At 34.9% G+C, this 20,920-nt stretch overlaps 1 protein-coding gene across 1 annotated transcript in view; it reads left to right on the top strand.

Annotated features, from left to right (window-relative positions):
* The window catches only part of LOC109858365 (axonemal 84 kDa protein-like), a 30,142-nt gene that overhangs the window by 6,080 nt on the left and 3,142 nt on the right, over nt 1-20,920 (top strand). The window contains exons 15-16 of the mRNA XM_020435524.1: nt 636-857; nt 992-1,099. Of these exons, the coding sequence (XP_020291113.1) occupies nt 636-857; nt 992-1,099 (330 nt within the window). The remainder of the gene's footprint in view (nt 1-635; nt 858-991; nt 1,100-20,920) is intronic.

Genomic DNA, 20,920 nt, shown 5'->3' with positions numbered 1-20,920 from the left:
AACCTATCTTTAGGTCATATGGCACCTACTGCTGCATTCTAATATGATGGGAATGTCAAATTCAAATTTGTCCGGATTTAAGTGGCGGACCCTGTATATGTATATATCACATGCTACATTATAAACGGAATTCTTACAAATTAAAAAATGTTTTTGTATAAAAACGCTTAGTACAGGATGCAGCAATACGTTACGCGCGGCTAGAACGTTACGACGCAATAACCAATCAATATGCTGTTTTTCTATAAGAGCAAAATGATTGGTTATTGCATCCTTTCTTGTTAATGCGTCACGTCTGCAATCAGCCTAACTGTATTAAAGTGACATAAAAACATACATTTGCGAATAATAATTTTGAAAAGATTTTACCACTTCCAAATAACTTTTATGTATACTAAATTTTCAGTACTAGCGCAAAGTTATCTTTCTGTCACTAATTGTAAGTATACTGAAATCAAATTTTTTGTCACACAAAAAATGCGTAACCATTTTGAATCAAAATAAGGTCTTGTTGACTTCAGTGTGTTCCTTGGATGGATGCACTTATATATATCTTTTTACTAATGTCACTTTTAGAATTAAAAGATATTAAAACAGAAAGAGATATCCTTGTAATTAAGATATTTTTTTCACAGAAAATGCGAGACGCCGGATGCGATCTATTTCCAGAACGTGATGCTTTTAGTTATGTAAAAGCTCTTCCGGTAAAGCATTCGGTAACTGAAAAACATCTACGGGAATGCATGGCTTTACTTTGCACCGCATACACATTTTCTTGGTCACGATGGAACGCCAATCGCAGTTTTAGAGAAATTGTGATACAGTTCAAAGAATTGCACGGATGCGTGGCAAAAGAGGTAACGTGCACAATGATTCATTTATCAAGAATATAAGTAAAGTATCAATATATATATTTTTTGATATAAAATACAAAGTATGCAAAAATAAATTTTTGAAAATACTATTGCTGTTTTATTTGATTGTTTTATAGCGAACAAACTCAACTCTTTTAGTAACCGCGTTACGAACGACTGTGATAAACTGCACTGAAGTGAGCTCAGAATTTTCTGATGTACCTATAGAAGATAAAACTTCGAAAGTAAGCAATTTTAGATAATCGAGCATGTCGTTAAAAATACATGTTTGCTTTTCTTCGTTGTATTTAATGTCATGCGTAAACTATTTTTTTCGAGTATTCTGTGCTATTAGTATTGACTCAAACTAAATGATACGATTGGAAAGTAAAACACAAGTAATGGAATTTAATTTTATATGTAAACAAAACAACAAGTATAGCACACACACACGCTGATAAAAGTGCCGTGCTTTTTCATGCCAACAAAACGTTGTCACGATATACAGTCGATAAAAAAATTTATTTATCGGCATCTTGCAAGAGCACAGCGTTGACATAATGTTTGTATAGCGTGTTACCTTCTTAGAACATATATATTGGAAAGGGTGTAAGATTTGCGATCTTAGTTAGTTTAAAAAAAAAGATAATTTTATTCACTTTCACAGTTATAATATTTTTAATTATAATTGTCACTTACACTTTAGAATTCGCAGAGTATTAATTATAGACGGCACGACCGAAACAATGGTTACTTGACAATCGGTTATAGTAACTGACACGCACGACTTAATGTAACAGACTGACTGACTGCCGCGCCCTATTCGAGGGCGGTACTTATACTTATTTCGAAAAAGGACCCTCATACTCGAAAAAAGATCTTTGTACTTGGACTTTGTGTTTGAGAAAAAGATCTTCGTACTTCAACTTTGTGTTTGAGAAAAAAATAGGGGAAAATCTTTGTATCATCGTGGGAGAGAGTCGAGGAAAGAAGTAGATAATGATAAGAAAGATATTTAATGTATTACGTGTACTATAGTCACACTTCTTTCCTTATAGAAAAAATTTGATGTATAATCAAATTTTATCTAGAAGTCTACGGAATGTATCAGGTTGCACTTGGTGATTTAAAGGTAAAACTACTCTAGGTTCTCGACCTCCAGTATAGCTTACATGTTGAGTTGGCGCTTGATTTCCAAAACTGCAATGGTTATAGCAATTTCCGAACAATTGTTTAACGAGACTGATAATGCTTGAAAAGAGTCCTATTTTATAAAGGAGAACAAGAAGAATAGAGCCAAAAGCTATATATCCTGTTAAATGAAGGTAGTACATAAATCTTTCTTTCCAGGTGATTGTTCTGTGGTTATCTAATATTTGGTCTGCGATGGTGTTTAATTCACTTAGGCCCGAATTCATAGTCGCTTCTCAAATCTTAGATCTCGTTTCCAATCTCAAATTTCAGCTCTCAGGTCTCGAATCTCCAACCTCAAATTTCAATGCAGTGGCCAATCATGAAATTCGGTGTTTCATGACTAAATAAAGATTATAGACTTTCGGTCCACTGAACCATTTTTGCACCAAACCAAACCAGAGATTATAGATTTTCCTAATTAATAATGGAGATTTATAATAAGGTATAAAAATAATGGTCTTCAATGAGAGGCCATAACCTTCAATTAAAAAATATATATTCGTATATTTTTTGGTTCTATTTTAAGTTTATATGGCATAATACTTAATAAAATTAATGGTTTAGGTTATCAAATTAACAAAGAAGAATTCTACACCAACATTTTCGGAGATTGAAAAAATATTATTATTGTCAATTATGTCATGTCTTTCTCTCTTGTTATAGTACACTTTATGACCACAAACTACCAAATTACAAGATAAACTATTCACATTCAAATTTAAGGTTGGAGATTCGAGACTTGAGAGCTGAAATTTGAGATTGGAGACGAGATCTAAGATTTGAGAAGCGACTATGAATTCGGGCCTTAGTGTTTTACCGAGAGTTTGTAATTTTTCTGGACCTACATGCGTTTCTTTTATTATATCCATGGGTATGTTTGTTAAGTTGTAATTCGCAAAAATGTTATCAAGTGGTTCGTGCGATGGTATTCGAATGGTTTGATGAATTTCAATGATTTTTTTAATTAGATTTTCGGGCTTTAGAGTCGCAGTGTCGGAAATTACTGTACAATCAGGTTCTAGATGAAGTATAAAATTTTGATAAACCCGTACGCTACGTGGTTTTTTATCTGAGCAAAGGACATGCAAATTTTTCTCTTTGGGTGCAATTCCAATCTTAATTCGCGTGGAGCTGGATTCACAACGTGTTCTGTATTTGCATGTACTTTGTTGTACATTTTTCTGATTCATGTTTAGTTAGTATTTTGCTTAAGCAATTATTTTTTATTCCGGTTTTATAATCTGGATACGTTCTTTTCAATAATTTGTAATCGCCTAATCTTTTCGCTTGCATTAATTCTAGTTTATTAATCGGCATAAAAGTAGTTCTATAAGGATCTATGAGTATGAGTCTTTGGGTTGTATCTATGATAGATTGTTTGAGCCAGTCGTGTTGGTAAAGATATAACCTTAGTTAATTCTAGAATCTTATCTTCTGTTAAAGGAATTAAAAGTTGTACTAACAACCGTTTTTCAGTTAAAACTATGGATACATCGCTTATATCTATGAGAGTCGTATAATATGTTTCCTCCAGTGGTACAGGAAAATTATCAACATGTTTATGTTCTCTAAGGACATCAGAAAGCTTTCTGGGAGATAGAATATATGGCTGCACAGTGCCATGTCTCGCGTCAACAATTAATTTTTCTGATTTCTCTATTTCTCTGATTAATCTTTGCACTTCATTATTTAAGTCGAGTAGGCTCTCATCTATCAAAATGTTAAGTTCGTTAGCTTGGCTTAAATCTCTAAGTTTGTTGAACTGTGCATTCATACGTTCTATCGAGCTGGAGAATTCATTCGCAAGTTCTTTATCACCCGCAAACATTTTTGAATATTATACTCGTTTGATTCTGAACATATTGTACGAGGTTTCTTTGATTTTTATACAATTTATCTAACTCCTGATTATAATAGGCCGCATCTGTATCGTCTAATATTTACTTTACTTCTCGATTTCTTCGTTCGGACTCCTGCTAAATACAATACGGTTTCTAAATCGCTTTCTATTTCACTTAATTCTATACGTTGTTTGTGGATTCTAAGCCTAGAAGAACAAGTCCAGCTTCGGTTTTGGACTGTGTTAATGCATTTTCTCGCTAACTGATCATAAGCTCCTTGGAGCTCCGCGAAATGTCTTTCTAAGTCGGATAAGTCGTATTCTATTATAATTTTCTATTGTTCGTGGTATAATTTTATTTTAGCTAATGTTTCTAAATAGACTATACTTTGTCGTTGTCAAGTTGCTTTCTTGAATATTTTTCAGTTTCCCCGTTATTCAGGTGACACTGTAAAAGTACTACCATCAGGAAAGCGATCAATCTCGGATTTATCTTCGCAATCTGAAATAAAAGGTTTAATGTCACTTCGGTGATATTGTTTTACTACCGTGTTTTTGTTTACATGATACGTTATATAATTATCATGTCGGATCACAAGAAAAGGACCTTTCCACTGTGATTCGAAAGATTTTGCATTGAAGTTTTTCACTAATACTAGATCTTTGATTTCAATTGGTGCGTAAGATTCATTAGAAATATTTGAATCTTGATATTTACATATGTTCCTACGTGCTTCTTCGAGTTTATTTTCATGCTGTATGCGCATGTTATCGACTTGGTTTTGAAGAGCCAATCGCTCACTTTCTTCACTGAAAATGTGATTGGGTTCTCTTCCAAATTGCAATTTGTAGGGAATATATCCCGTAGTTTTATTTACTGTGCAATTGTACGTGAGCATCGCTTGGGGTAGTATCATATCCCATTGCTCATTTTTGTTTATACAGTGTTTTATGTATTCTGTTAGTATAATATGCGATCTCTCGTTTTTCTCGTTCGATTGAAGATGGTAGATTGAGGTAAGGATGTGTTTTGCATGCAATCTATCGCATAAAGTTTTGAATTCGTCCGAAGTGAATTCGAGCGCGTTGTCAGTAAGAAATTCTTTTGATTTATCGAAGTATCTGAGCCAAGAATGCCAAAGAACTTTTATGATTGCCGCTGTTGATTTGTCAATAAGTGGTTCTGCTAGAATATATCGAGTAAAATAGTCTTGGATCACAAGGATATAGCGGTTTCCTTTGATAGTTATTTCAAATAGTCCCACTATATCGAGCGATACTTTCTCGTTAGGAGCTTTAGGAATGTGGGGAGGAATAAATATTAGGTTTTTGAGTTTCCCGTTTACTCAATTGGCAAATTTAGCATTTGTTAACAAATTCTTTTACGTCCACTGTTATGTTCGGCCAGTTGTATTTTTGTCTAATTTTCTGAAGCGTTTTTTCCGTTGAATAATGCTCGCCTAATATTCCTGAGTGAGCGTCCGCGATAATTTCCCTTTTATTTGTTATTTCCGGGTTGTATTCGGAAATGTAAACGTATAATTTTTCTCCGAGATAATATTCGTTGATAATCGCGAGTAATTTAATGATTTCCTTTTGATTATGTATTATGTTTAGATGTCGGTCGTTTTCAGTAAGGAAGTCATGCAATTGTGTACTCATCTGTCGGTGAGTTGCGTGTGGAAAAACGTAGATTTCGTTTTCCCTGGTGATTTCGGGTGGAGTTTCAATATACAATAGTTTTATTAGTAAGTTTACCGATTTGGTTTTTAGTTATTATTTCTTTGATTCTTTTGATTTCTGTTCGGGATTGTTCAGAGGAAGAAGGAAGACTGGGTGACGGAGAGTTACGGGGAGGCGTCGTTTTTGATGTAGAGCTAGGAATTGATGGAGTAGTAAACGGTGTCCCGTCAATAATTATTTTTGCTCTGTTTTCCAGATCGTGTTCAGCAATAACAGAGTCGATCATCTGTCGTGTTTCTTTGCTAAAAGATCCCTTAATTGTTAATGTTTATTTTGAAGGATTTGTGTCAGTGTTTTCGATAATAAGAAGTATGTGGGCACGTAAGAGGTTAAGAGTAATGAAATCAGGATCGATATTTTCTTATCCGAGGACCGAATCCTTATTAATAGCTAATTTGATATGAAAATTTTCTCTTTCTATTTCCGCAATAATTATCTGGATTTCGTCAAAGTTTTCTTGAGTTTTGTCTATATTTTCCGACTCGATAGCATTAACCGGAATGCGTGAGAGTGCGTCAGCGTTTGTATTTGGTTTTCCCGATTTATAAGTGATTTCGTAATCGAATTCTTCTAACTTTAATCTCCATCTCATTAGTCTTGAATTCGGATCTTTAACATTCATTAGCCAAATTAGCGGTTTATGGTCTGTCACGATTTTAAATTTTCTGCCGAATAAATACTGTCTGAAATGCTTTGTTGCCCATACGATTGCCGGAAGCTCTTTTTTGGTGGTATTATAACGTGTTTCGGTGTTGTTAAGTGTTCTAGAGGTAAAAGCCAATGGCTTATCTTTGCCTATCTCCCCTTGTGAGAGTATTGCCTCGATTGCTTCGTTAAATGCGACTGTGGTTAGGACGAAAGGTTTGTTCCAATCGGGATATGATAACACCGGTTTCGATGTTAGTTTATTTTTTAATAACTCGAAAGAATGTTGTTGCTCGTTTTTCTATTTGAAGATTGAGGATTTTTGGAGAAATCGTGTGAGTAGTTTTGCAATTTTAGAGAAGTCTTTAATTAATTTACAATAATATCCAACGAATCCAAGAAATTGTTTTATTTCTTTTGGATTTTTGGGAACTGGATATGTTTGGACTTTCTCAATTCTTTTCGGATTTGGTTGCATGCCGCGTTTTGAGATTAAGTGACCTAAATATTCGAGTTCCGGACATAAGTATTAGCATTTATCAAACCCACTTGTCTTAATCGTTCAAATAACGTTTTTAAATTTCTGTTGTGTTCCTTGATCGTTTTTCTGTACACAATTATATCATCGATGTAAACAAAGCAACTATTACCGACTAAAAACCTTTTAATCTTTTATTCATCATTCTTTGAAATGTCGGCGGTGCGTTTTTTAAACCAAAGGGCATACGCGTATATTTGTAATGTCTGTCTGTGGTCGAAAATGCCGTTTTAGGAATGTCTTTTGGGTTTATCCCGATCTGGTGAAATCCTGACGCTAGGTCAAATGCTGAGAAATATCGCGCGTTTCCTAGCTGATCTATGATTTCGTCTATGAAAGTAGATACGCGTCTTGAATAGTTTTTTCATTTAATTTTCTATAGTCGATTACTAATCTCCATTTGGTTTTTTCCGACGCGTCTGTTTTTTCGGTACTACCCACAGTGGTGAATTATGGTGAGTCTGATTCCTTTATTATCCTCTTTTCTAAGATTTCTTTAACTTGCTTTTTAATTTTTTCTTGGTATATCGGAGGATAACGATATTGTTTTGTGTGAATAGGAATTTATCTCATACTGGTAGTTTTTATCTCATACTGGATAAGATTAGTCAAGGGAAGTGGGTCTTCGGGAAGAGTAAATATGTCGTGGAATTCTTCTAGGACGTTCCAAATTTCTTTTGAATGTTCTGGGATGTGCGAGAGTCGCGTGTTTTCTTTCAACATGCGTAATTGTTTGTTATCTAACAGTTGTTTCGCGATTGAATGAATCGAGTTTTCATGAAAATTTTCAATGCTTTTGATATCATTTATCAAATATTTTGAAATAATCGGTTTACCAAGATCGTCCATTTTTGTGATCACTCCAGTGTCATTCTTAAATATTACCAACACATCGCGATTATTGCATGCACTAGGATACGGCTTGTCAATTCGTTTAAATTCGCGTCCTTTGAGTATTCAATTTTTATTCGAAAATACAAAATTATTCTTTGTGAGGAAGTCGATTCCTAAAATGCCTTTATACTTAACTGGCGAATCATTATCTAATACATGGAATATATGCTTTTTCCAGAACATTTCTATCTTTACGTCGTATTTTGTTTTTAAAGAATGAGTTGTTACGCCGTGTATTACAATAGGGTCTACCTTACGCAAATTTTTATTTTCAATATAGGCTTTGTGTATTAAAGATAGGTCTGATCCAGTACCTATTAAAAAACTTATCTTTTTGAAGCCTGGAATCTTCAATCCAACTCGTAGCGCCCTGATGTAAGTTCCGTTAGGTCCTTGCACGAGGTCGTCTTGTTGAGTGGTTGTGTCTCGCTCTGCTCTATTACATGTAAACGATGCGATTGTGGCCCCGGTGGTTGGTTGTTGTTCCGGCGCTCAAAAAAATTTTGTCCACGTTGACCTTGTTGCCTTTGTTGATTTTGGTGAAATATCTTGGTTCTGCATTTCTTTTCTTCGTGCCCACGTCTCTTGCAATAATTGCACTCCTTGTTATTTTGAAATTGCGATTTGTGCGGCGTCGATCTTCTGTAATTGTCGTTTCGTTGCATTTTCATTCTTCGAAGTTGCAACTCTCCTTCGAACATTTTTGCTTTGTAAACTGCTGCATTCAGAGTATCGAAGTGCTCAAATGAGTAGAGATGATCACCGATCTCACGTTGCGTCGAAAGACCTCGATAGCTTTTTGTTGATGATTTCTTCTTGAACGAGAATTTTCGTGTAACTTGTATTTTGTGCGTTGATTACTGCGATAATTTCATCTTGGATACGTGAGAAACGACTTATAAAGTCGTCAACGCTTTCACTTGATTTCTGGAAGCACGTGTCGCATTGCACTTCTAGTGCTGAGAGATTTTGCGCTTTCCCGTATAAAAACCGGAGTTTTTCGAACAAATGGGCGAAATTTAGCACATCGTCCAGTCTTATAGTACCTTTCGTTCTTCCTGTCAATTTCTGTACAATAACACTGATCAATAAGAGTTCCTGTTGGTCGGCTGAAAGCCGTTTCACTGCGGCTTGTATGTGTTTAATAAATGATTCTACGTTAGATCCGAATTCTGGGATTAAATGCAATGCCAATTTGTAGTTTGCAATTGACGGTATATTAGTTGTCACATATTGTTTATTAGCTTTTTGCTGAAGATTTTTGTTTGAGTTGTTTCGTATTTCGTTTACTTGCAGTTTTAATTCGCGGACCGCGTCTGTGACTTCGCTTAATTTATCCACGACGATATTCATGTGTAAGGTTTCGTCTCTTAATGAACTCTGAGTGCGCGACATTGGAGCGGTAACGAAAACTTTCGATTCTAGTATGTTAGTTATTGTACTTGAATTAGTTGAGTCAGTTGAGGTAATTCTGCTTACCGCTCTATAGTTAGTCCACGCCAGTGTTCTTAGGTTCGGTAGTCAGGATAGTTTTCCAATCAACTAGAAAAACTAGTATATTTCTTGGAATGCGAACTTCACTGTTTGCACTATCCCGCACAGCTGCCACCAATGTAAGATTTGCGATCTCAGTTAATTTAAAAAAAAACAATTTTGACAGATTTCGTGCAGATAAGAATAGGTGGATGTTGCGGACACTTTTGTTACGTATGTCAAATAGGCTATGCCCCTTTCAGTATATATGTTCTAAGGTTACCTCTTCGTGGACGTGTGTGTGTGTGTGTGTGTGTGTGTGTGTGTGTGTGTGTATGTGTGTGTGGATCTCCTAACCAACACAAAAATTCCAAACCAGCCTCTAGTAAAGATTAGTTTTTTTTTAACGCTTATATCTTTGAAACTACTAAAGATTTTTTCAACTTGTTTTTTATCGACACAGAATCGTTCAAAAAACTTTTAATTCAAAAAAAACAAAATTGAAAAAATATTGATTTTTCGTGGAAATATTCGATTTTAAAGTTGCGTGGATCTAAGTCTGTTCAACTAATAAGTCGTTTTTGGAGGTTTTATCGCTGCATCTCGATGTCACAAAGTATCTATGTAGCACATGCTTGTAAAAAGCATGCAGTGGTAATTATTAAGTATAGGGGATTAAAAGGGTCCTGGACTTTCCTGTTATACCGATCGAACGAGTAATTTTTATTAGATGGTGTTTTTCGTATTTATTGCTCGGATAGAAAAACTACAGAATAAAAAAAATAATGAAATTAATCTCGGACACTTTTCAATATATCGAAAACAACAATTTTTGAATTTACAATCATCTCCACTTTTATTGTACTGGCATTTACAGTTTAAGAGTTATGCATAAAAACCAAATTAGTGTCTGAGATAGACATAACATTCAAGAATGTAATGAGATTATTAGACTACGATTTGGAAGTCAAAAATACACAAACGCCGTCTAATACGATTTATTTAAATCTAATATAACCTCTTTTTATATATGTATGTCCTTGGATTCCGTGAGTGGGCGCTGTGAGCGTAGCATCACAGAGAGTAGAGTGCGATTAAAAGTGCGATTTAGAGAGGGTTCTAGGGAGGATAGAGAGGAAAAAAGGGATAAATCCATCAGCTGAGTGGGGCTGGTGAGTATAGAAAGTAAAAACAAGAAAAAATTAGGAAGGGGGACGGTAATAAGAAAAGTAAGACAAAAGCAAGGGGGGAGAAGAGAGGTGAGGGGGGCGAGTGTGAAAACCCGCCAACAGCGAGAACAAAAGGCAATTACGAAAAAATGTACAAAAAAGAAGAAAGCAGGATGAAAGAAGCACAGCTAGACGAAATAGCGAGAAAAGTGTGTGAAGAAGAGGAAATAGACATGGAAGTGGAAACAGATAGGAAACGAAAAAGAGAGGTTAGTAAAACTGATAACGAACAAGGTGATCAGATACAAAGTAAAGTAGCTAAACAACAAAAAAAAGAGAAAGTAGGAGTCGAAATAACAATAAATGACAATACTAACGAAGAAAGTGGTGTCAATGAACAGGAAAAAGAAGAGGAGGAGGGACACGACAAAGGAAACACAATGAAGGACGAATAAAGCGCGATAGAAAAAGCGCGGGAAAAGTGGGTACGCTATAACGGCAGATTGTGTAAAGAACTAACAATAAGAGGTAAGGAAAAAGATAGCGAATCACGGAAAGAAAAGACAGAAAGAGATAAAATACCTAAAGAAATGAGAGGAGAAATTAAAGTAATGGCCCATATTCCTCTTAGAAATCAGGCAGTCGGTAATGAAAGAAAGTCGAAAGTAGGGTTAAAAACAGAACAGGCGTTAAGACTAGTAGCAATCCTCAAAAAAGATAGGTTAAAACCCACAAAAATTTTACCAGTAAGTCCCACAAAAGTAATGTTAACCTTTATGTCGACAGCGGCACAAAAGTGTCTCGATAGGAATGTAGCGGGAGGAGCGAGTAAGGACACAGGAATAACATATAAACTCGATGTGAGCTCAACACAGACGAAGGGGGTAATATACGACTGGCCGGTAGAAGACACCATAGAAGAACTAATAACAATGATGGAGAAAACAGACAACATAATACAAGTAGAACGAATGATAAAAACGTACTATTCCAGGGAACAAGGCAAGAGAGTGTGGAAGAAATGTAAGGCGATAATGATCACATTCTCAGACAACGTCCTCCCAAGAGGAATCAAATTGTACGAAGGACTGATGAACGTGGCTGTAAAACCTTTTGTGGAGGAAGTCAGACAATGCTTCAACTGTTTTAAGTATGGACACTTCAAAAAATGGTGTAAAAGGCCAAAGCGGTGCATTAACTGTGGACAAGATTATCACGGAAGATGTGAGAAGAAAACACACTGCGTAAATTGCGGAAGAAATCATCTGCCGACAAGCAAAGATTGTATTGAACTCAAGTTTAATAAGGAACTAAAAAGAAAAATGGCAGAAAATCAGATAAACATACATGAGGCTAGAAAGATGGCAGCAGACGAGGCCATCATAAAAACTAGATATGACATCTCATATGCAGACGTAGTTAGAGCAAGGAAAAACGGACAGGAGCTAGGAAAAGAAACTAGCAACAAACAAAGCACAAGAAGGAGACAACGAAAGGGGAAACGAGACGGTAACAAGGGAAGAAGTGAATAAGGAAAAAGAACTACAAAGGGACAAATATGAGAAAAACAAAAACAGCAAAAGAGATAAAGAACAAAGGAAAAAAGAGCAACACCAAAACAGCAGAAAGGTAAGGTGGGCCCTCTCAGTAGAAATAAGACAACAAGAAAGTGAAACTGAGGAGGAGGAAGAACAAGAAAGAGAAAGGAGAGAGAGAGAAGAAATAATGAGTACACGAGAACAAATAAAAAATATAGTTATCAGAGTAAGAAACGAAATGGAAACGTATATGACTGACAAGGAAAGAAAATTAGTACAGAAAGCAGTAGAAGAAACATTAAAAATGACACGGGAACAAAACGTAGGAAGTAGAGCAGGAAGCAGATTTAACTATAATATATATAGAGGTAAGGAAAGAATATCGGACAGAGAGAAAAGAATATATTATATACCAACAGCAATTCACGGAGTAAGACAAAATCAACGAAGAAGAAAATAGACGATAAATAGATAAACGAGAAATAGACGACAGAGAAGAACGAAGACAAGAAAGACGAGAAGAAGAGGAATGGAACGACGGTCCAGAGTATTACTGAGACCGATCACAAAAAACGTTCGAAAAAACAAAATGGAAAAAAAACAAACTAATGGAAAAATAACAGCAAGGGATACTCCGGATCCAACAACAACTCATACACAGAAAGAGAAACGAGGATTTAACAACAATATTAAAGCAGTGTGCTGGAATGCGAGAGGATGGAAATCAAAACAAGATGAAGTCCTCAACTACATTAAAATGAAGTATGACATAGCAGTTATAAGTGAAACCTGGCTTAAAAATACGGACAAAGTAAATTTAAAAAACTTTCATGTAGTTAATCAAATAAGACAGGGAGGAAAAAAAGGAGGAGGGATCATGATTATTGTAAGAGAAAACTTAAAATTTAAACGAAGAAAGGATATAGAGAATATAGACAAAGGAATCAAGACAGTAGCTATATCAATAGAAAATATAGCTGAACAAACAAACACAACAATAATAGGAATATATAGACGACATAACATTCCTTTTAAAAAAGGAGTGTAGACAAAATTATTGAGGAAAGTACAACAAGAAGATAATGTCATTATCATGGGAGATTTCAATGCACATCACCCAGTGTGGAACTGTGACATAGAAGATGCTGAAGGGGAAGCTCTGCTGACAGAAATGGAAGACAAAAATATGGTAATCATAAACGTAGATACGATAACAAGACTAGGAGACATTGGTCAAAGAGACTCAAATATAAACCTAGTGTGGGCAAGAAACACAGTAGCACACCTAATAGAATACAAAAAAATCTGGGATACATGGGGATCAGATCACTATCCGATAGAAATTACTATTGGAATGGCACCACAACAATATAGAAAACGATCCAATAGAATCACAAGTAAAAAGACAAACTGGGAAGAATATCAAGAAATACTCGAAAGTAGAATAGAGATAGTGGAGAATATATCTTGGACACAGACAATTAGACAAGAAAACTACGACATTTTCTGTGAGGAAATCAAAGAGGCAGCGAGACTAGCTTCAGGAAAAATAAGGAGAAAACACCAAAAAAAAAGGTATGAGCGACAACAAGGAAATGAACAAACAAAATAAACATAATAAAAACCTATGCTGTTGGTGGGATAAAGAATGTAAGGAGGCAATAGACAATAGAAGGCTAAAACAAAAAAAGCTTCAAAAAGAAAAAACGATAGCCAGCCTAATAGCATTTAAAAAGGCTAGAGCGGAAGCAAGGAAACTAATACGTTTTAAAAAGCAAAAAGGATTCAGAAACTTTGCCAGATCGATAAACAAAAACACAGGCATGAAGTACGTGTAAAAGTACGTGAAATAAAGTAAGAGCATTAAGAAAGCCGCCACATGTAATAGACTGGAACAAGTGGCAAAACAAAGATAGAAATAAAGAAATATTAGAAAACATAGAAAAGCTGTCACCAGGATGGGCAGAACAACAAGAAAAAGAACTAGAAGAACGAGAAGAGGAGGAAGACATGGAAGAAGAGATGAACAAAGAATTTCATCTGATAGAGCTGGAACAAGTACGAAGAACAAAAAACAAGTCAGCACCGGGAAGATACAACATAGAGTACAAAATGATCAAAGAAATGTTATGGGAGTGGAAAAACAAACTTTTGGAACTATACAATAAAGTATTTAACGACAGAGAAATACCAAGACAGTGAAGGGAATATCAGGTAATACTTATAGACAAACCTGGAAAAGAAAAAGTAAGACCTATATCGTTATCATCGTGTATAGGTAAACTAATGGAAAGACTAATAAATGAACGACTTACGTGGTGGACAGAAAAGAAAAGGATAATCCATGAAACCCAGAGAGGATTCAGGAAAGGAAGAACATGTGCAAGAGAATGTGTTTGATCTAAGAACACACATAGAAGATAACAATGAAAATGGAAAAAAAACACTAGCGGCATTTCTGGATGTATCAGCAACTTATGACAATGTCCTAGGCGACATATGTGTAAAAAAACTAGAGGAGTATAAGTGCCCCTGGAAGATAAATAAATATATACAACAATGGTTCAAGGGACGTGACGTAGAGTTTATAACTGGAACAGGAGAATCCATCCATCGTAAGGTGTGGAGGGGGCTACCACAGAGAGCGGCATTGGGCCCGGTACTGTATTCGATATACACTAAAGAGGTAGTAAAGGGAGTAGAGAGAGATGTACAGGTAAGACAGTTTGCCGATGATATAGCAATATATGTAAGAGTAGACAACATGGAAACAGCGATAGAGAAGCTATCAAGAAGTGTCGAAACAGTAATGGAGAATCTGAAGAAAATAGGTCTAGACTTACAACCGGAAAAAACAGCACTACTTGAGTTTGGTAAAACAGAGGGAAGAAGGAGACGAGTACAAATCAAAGTACAAAATACGACAATAACTAGTCAAAAAGAAGCTACATTTTTAGGAATTTTGTTTGATGAGTGCAATATGGAAAAACAAGTCAGTAGAGTCAAGAAAAGGGTACTAATGGCAAACAGAATACTAAAAATGTGTAATAAGGTAAGCGAGGGAATGGAGGTCAATACAGCTGTGATACTATACAAAAGTTTAGTAAGATCAGTAATGGATTATGCAATATTTTTATACTACCCGAATAAGAAGAAGATAGGACATAAAGTGGAACAAGCCCAGTTTGCGGGCATTCGAACAGCGCTAGGGTATAGAAATAGTACACCAATGAATGTCATGATAGGAGAAAGCAAGGTAATGCTAATGAAACATAGAGCAGAATACTTAGCAGTTTTGTTCCTGAGCAAAAAGTTGGTAATAGATAGAGAAGAGCACGGAAAGAGCAATGGATAGAATGAGTAGGAGGGAAAGACGAGAGCTGATGCAAAACCCAAGTCGAGACGGTAGTGTACTATATAAAGCGTGGAACAAACTAAAGAAGTATACTAAAGGTCTATGGACAAGAGGATGCAAAGTGTATAACACTAGTTATGACATGTGGAATATGAGGGTAAAAAAAGAAAAAGAAATAGGAGTGTTAAGAAAGTTAAAAAAAATCACAAATGAAGAAATGGTGACAAAAATAGTGGAAAAGTACGGTAGGGAGGAGTGGGAAACAATTTTCATCTATACAGATGGTTCAAAAAGCACACAAGCACAATGTACAGGTGCAGCAGTAGTGTGGCCGGAAAAAAATATTAAAAAAAAATACACAACACCAAAAATACTCACGATTTACTCGGTAGAAGCGGTGGCAATGTTAGAAGCCACAACACTTGTGGAACAAGCAATAAAGGAAGGAATATTAAGAAACAAGACACAAATATTTATATGTAGTGACTCAGAGAGTCTAGTCAATGCGGTAACAAACTGTGATATTACGGTGCATATAAATCCTTATGTAGTACAAATTAGACATAAGATATGGCAAATAAATAAGCAAGAAAAAAGTAGAAAATAAGGCCGATACGAGCAGTGAGAACCGGTTGGTCGTGTTCAAATAAAGACTTTATTTAATATAATTTACAAACGTTTCGGTCCCATCAATATTGGACCTTCTTCAGTGTATAAAGGTTTGATTTAGTAAGCTTAAACTCGCTACATCACTACGCAGTAAACATAAGATGTCAACAGAACTTGTCGTTCAAGAATAATAACAAACTAAGTACTGACCAAATAAGTTGGTCAGTACTTAGTTTGTTATTATTCTTGAACGACAAGTTCTGTTGACATCTTATGTTTACTGCGTAGTGATGTAGCGAGTTTAAGCTTACTAAATCAAACCTTTATACACTGAAGAAGGTCCAATATTGATGGGACCGAAACGTTTGTAAATTATATTAAATAAAGTCTTTATTTGAACACGACCAACCGGTTCTCACTGCTCGTATCGGCCTTATTTTCTACTTTGAACTTTTCACGAGCGATTTATTGAAATAAGCAAGATATAGAAGTAATATTGGTATGGACACCATCCCATGTTGGTGTGAGCGGCAATGAAGAGGTAGATAAGCTGGCAAAACAAGCTACAATGGGAAGAATATCAGACACGACAAAGTATAAAGTTCCATATAAAGACATCAAGGAAGAAGTAGCGGGACAACTGAAACGCGAGACAGAGAAGGACATAGTAAAGGAGGCAGAAATAAAAGGCCCAAAATATTTTAATGAGTTCTTTATTCCAAGTGAAAGTACACCGTGGTTTGCAGGAAAAAATGTGAGTAAGGGACTGGTTACATTTGTGAACCGGCTGAGAGCAAATCACTTTAATGTAGGCGAGTCACTAGCAAGGAAAAACTATGTAACGTCACCAAGATGCCAGTGCGGAGCAGAAGTGGAAACAATCAATCATGTGTTGTTTCAGTGTGCAATATACGACGAACAAAGAATAGGTTATCGTGAAAGTCTGGATAGGTTAGGTGCAAGTTATCCACTTAATATATGGAAATGGCTACGAGTGTGGGAGTGGGAAGCGATTAAGGCTTCGTACTATTTCCTAATATCAATAGACAGAGTGGTGTAAATAAAGTACAGGTGCAGGTCAACGTGGGGGGAAGAAAGAAACTGTGCTCGCAAAGATCGCTGAGACGGTCGTTGGGCACGTTAAAAAGACTACATAAAAAAAAATGTATGTCCTTGTTTTTCTAACGACGTTCTATGGTTGATGTATGGTTGATGATCGGTAACAGTAGTCACAATATATATAATACGCTCCAGGACTCTTTTAAGGTCTGATGACCTTGACCTTGACATATGTTGTAAAGGGCATTCTCCTGGGTGTTCAAGAGGTTCAGGCGTCACTCATTGTTCATTAAAACGTTATTAACAAAAAATTTTTGAAAATCCCCAGCAAACAATTTGGTTGCAAGATGTCGCGGTCTTGTCGCCAACCGCCGGCAAAATTTGTAGACCAAATCTATATCCATCTGTGTCCTCATTAAAATATGATTTGGCGATCATATCTGTCAAACATGTGAGATGTCAAAATGAGACCAAAATCATAACAAGTCTGCCACTAACAAAGCAAAGCCAAAGTGACGCACAAAATCCAGAACAGATTTAGTGATCGTTTGTTGGCGCCAAAATCGCGCCAAATACACATCATATCTGTTACCAGAACTGTCAACAAAACAATAAACTCCATTGAAAGAGACCGAGTCTGAAAAAATCCTAAATGTGATAGCGGGATTTGAAACTCAAGACCTCCATATTCGCAGTCCCTGTATTCAGTCCGCGAGACCATTTGTGTTCCTTACTAACATATAATTATTTTTATCTACTTATTCTCTCTCAAGCTCTATCTTACATTTCATTTATTATTTATTTAAATTATTATTTTACTAAAAATGTTGCAATGCAATGTACCTGCAACAATAAATAAAAATACTTTTCTTATTATTTTTGAATATAATTTAAAGTATATTTTTACAACGCGAACAAATGTTTTGTTAATGTATGCTGATACTTGAATAAACAAAGTGTTTTTTAATGGATTTCTTGGTCACTGAAAACGAATCCGGCGGCGAAATTGACCTACCACGTCAAATTTCCGAGAAAATTAAAGTTAAATGTATAACATACTGTCTATTACCGTGAAAAAGAGCATATCAGTGTATTTCATTCACACTAGTGGACATTGTGTTACACATTGACTGTAGTACAGTATCGACTGTACGTGGCTGGAAAGCACCCATTGTTTCATATTACTCAATAAATACGAGAATAATACATTACATTTATGATTGCTTCATTGCCGGAATGTATAAATAGAAGTATTAAAATCTTACAGTTGAACTTTACCGGTTCCGACATAAGTTAACAGTTATTGTTCGCATAAACAAGGTCTAACTATAAAAGATTGTTCAATGTTTGTTAACAATCTGTTATCAACACAGACGACAGATACGATCGCAGATAATCGCCATTTTGTTGTCTAGATGTCAAACAGACAGTTTAGTAGTCTTGCGTGCAAACAGTCCACACGTATGCACAAACAGATCTGCGTTTGCTGGCAATCTGTCGTCAATGCGTTCAANAGATCGACCCGACTGCAGTCACCGTTTTGTCATAAACAGATGCTCATACGGTTTTGCGGACTGTTTGGTCACAGTATTGCTAAAAGTAGATCTGCTTTTTGTCTTTATGTGCTAACAGTTTCGGCAGCACCAAAGCATGTTTCCGTATTGTAGCGTTTCTGCACACAGTTTCTGTTGCCAAGGTCTGTGCAGTCAGAAATTGTTTGCTGGGTCCTGATTTTTATTTTTATTGATAACATATAGAATAATAGAATGGAATTCACATTTGCAGTTATCATTTCTAGGAAGACATTCTGAGTTGCTGATATAATGATACATTATATCAGCGGTATTGTTGACTATTATTCAGTTGATGTTTTGGGGCGCGAAATAGCTTATATCCATAATTCCGAGCGAAGTTCCACATAAATACAAGATTGTCGAAAGCGAGTGGGTTTCGATATGTTGTTCTATGAATTATTGCATTTGACGCATAATTATTCTCATGAATGTTTATGGCGTGATATTTGAGGCAGAATTCCACAATACAATAACAATACGTAACGATACGTTCCGAGCGGAACATTATATTCATTATTTAGCCGAATTTGTTTTCAAACGTAACGTTTAGTACCACCAGCGGATTGATAAATTTTTTGACATTATGGCAGCTTTATATTCTATTCGTGATGTAGAAAGAACAGAATAACAAGATTAAAAATATAATAGTAGATATATTACAATGACTACTTTGTATATGTTCTTTTTGTTTGTGTTATAAGAGTGTAAACAGGGGGGAGTGACTTTGCCCCTTTTCCTGCTCTCCTCTTGATAAAAACAACGTCGACTTCCGATTAAATGTCGTTTCATGTCGAAAGTGTGTACGTGATTATTTCGGAGAGAGCAGCGGGAGGGGCAAAGTCTCCCCTGCCTACACGCTTATAATACGAACATACACACAAAATTACAATTCTTAATGGTTTTTAACGGTCATTGTTGTGATTACATTTTTTATGAATATTTCTTTAATGAAAAATGAGCGACGCCTAAAACCTCTTGAACACTACTCAGAAGAGTGCCCTTTACAACATAAAAATCAAGGTCATTGGACCTTAATCCCCTATACTCAGTAATTACCATTTGCTTTAAAATACACTTAAAAATATCTGCCTTAATCATGCGTATAAAAAGCGCTTTTAAACAGCCCACATAACACGTAATATTATGAAAATATCACAGTAAAATGGCAATATATTAGTAATATTAGGATATTGTATTGCATCTTGAGTAGCAAGATTATATATCAAATATGTTTATTATGTTTTTTGACCGTTAGAGATGTCATTTAACGTTATTTACTATTTTTCACGTTGCATACATTGCATGTATCTTATATATTATATTATACATATCTTTTGTTACATTGTTGCTAACATCCTACAACTTTTGTTTTAAATATAAGCGCTTTATTTTCAAAATGTATTATATCAACAAAAAACACTTTGTGTGTGTATAACATTTTTACTATATAATTATTTACTATATCATTATTATTATATATTAAAAATGATACATATAAATATGTATACATATTTTTATTTATCCTTTGATACATATTTATTAAGAATTGACTATAATAATCAATATATGTTAACAAAAAATTTGTTCGCGTTGTAAAAATGTATTTTAAATTATATTTAATAATAATATAATAATAATAATAAGAGAGAGAGAGAGAGAAATATTTTCATTCATTGTTGCACTGCAATATGTTTAGTAAAATAATAATATAATTAAATAATAAATGAAATGTGTAGAATAGCCTGAAAATAAGTAGATAAAAGAATTAGATTTCAGTAAGGAACAAGTGGTCTCGCGGAGTAGGAGAGACCGGGGCTAATTGTGACACGGGGTTAGTTGTCAAACTGCTATTATCTTGCTTACTAAATCTTGGAAAATATTCTTCTTTTTATTGTAAGTTGCTACTAGTTGTGTTAGTTAGTAACGTGTACGAAAGAACTTTTCTTAAAAACATTATATATGATATTTACGAGCACTTTTGTAAAACTGAATATGGCAAGTAGATTTTTCTGATCTCGATTCTTTAGTAATTTTATTGGTTTCAAAATTTCTAATTGCAATTTTATCTTATGTATAGGAAATATGGTGGTTTTAAATAAGTTTTCCTATATTTATTTAATCGTCATCGTATCGCAGTTTATAAATATAATATCTTTTATTTAAAATGAACGCTTGGGATAAGTTGACTCAAATTGAGACGGGATAAGTTGTCACACGGTGAGCATGCGCGAAGAAGTAATCGCAGTGATCGTTATGCGTCGTTATAACTTTTTCAGTACCTGTCATTGTTTTTTTTTTTATTAAAGATTAGATTACTAATTATGTTTTATAGTTTTTAACTGATTTAGTATTGTGAAATCATTTAAAGTTGTTTTTTATATATATATATATATGATTATTAATATTGTACAAATACTTTATACTTAATGTATAAT

This window comes from Pseudomyrmex gracilis, unplaced genomic scaffold (assembly GCF_002006095.1).
Source record: "Pseudomyrmex gracilis isolate BER0280 unplaced genomic scaffold, ASM200609v1 scaffold_199, whole genome shotgun sequence".
NCBI classification, from domain to species: Eukaryota; Metazoa; Arthropoda; class Insecta; order Hymenoptera; family Formicidae; genus Pseudomyrmex; species Pseudomyrmex gracilis.
The sequence above is the reverse complement of the archived record's forward strand: the minus strand, read 5'-3'. Positions and strand labels throughout refer to the sequence as shown.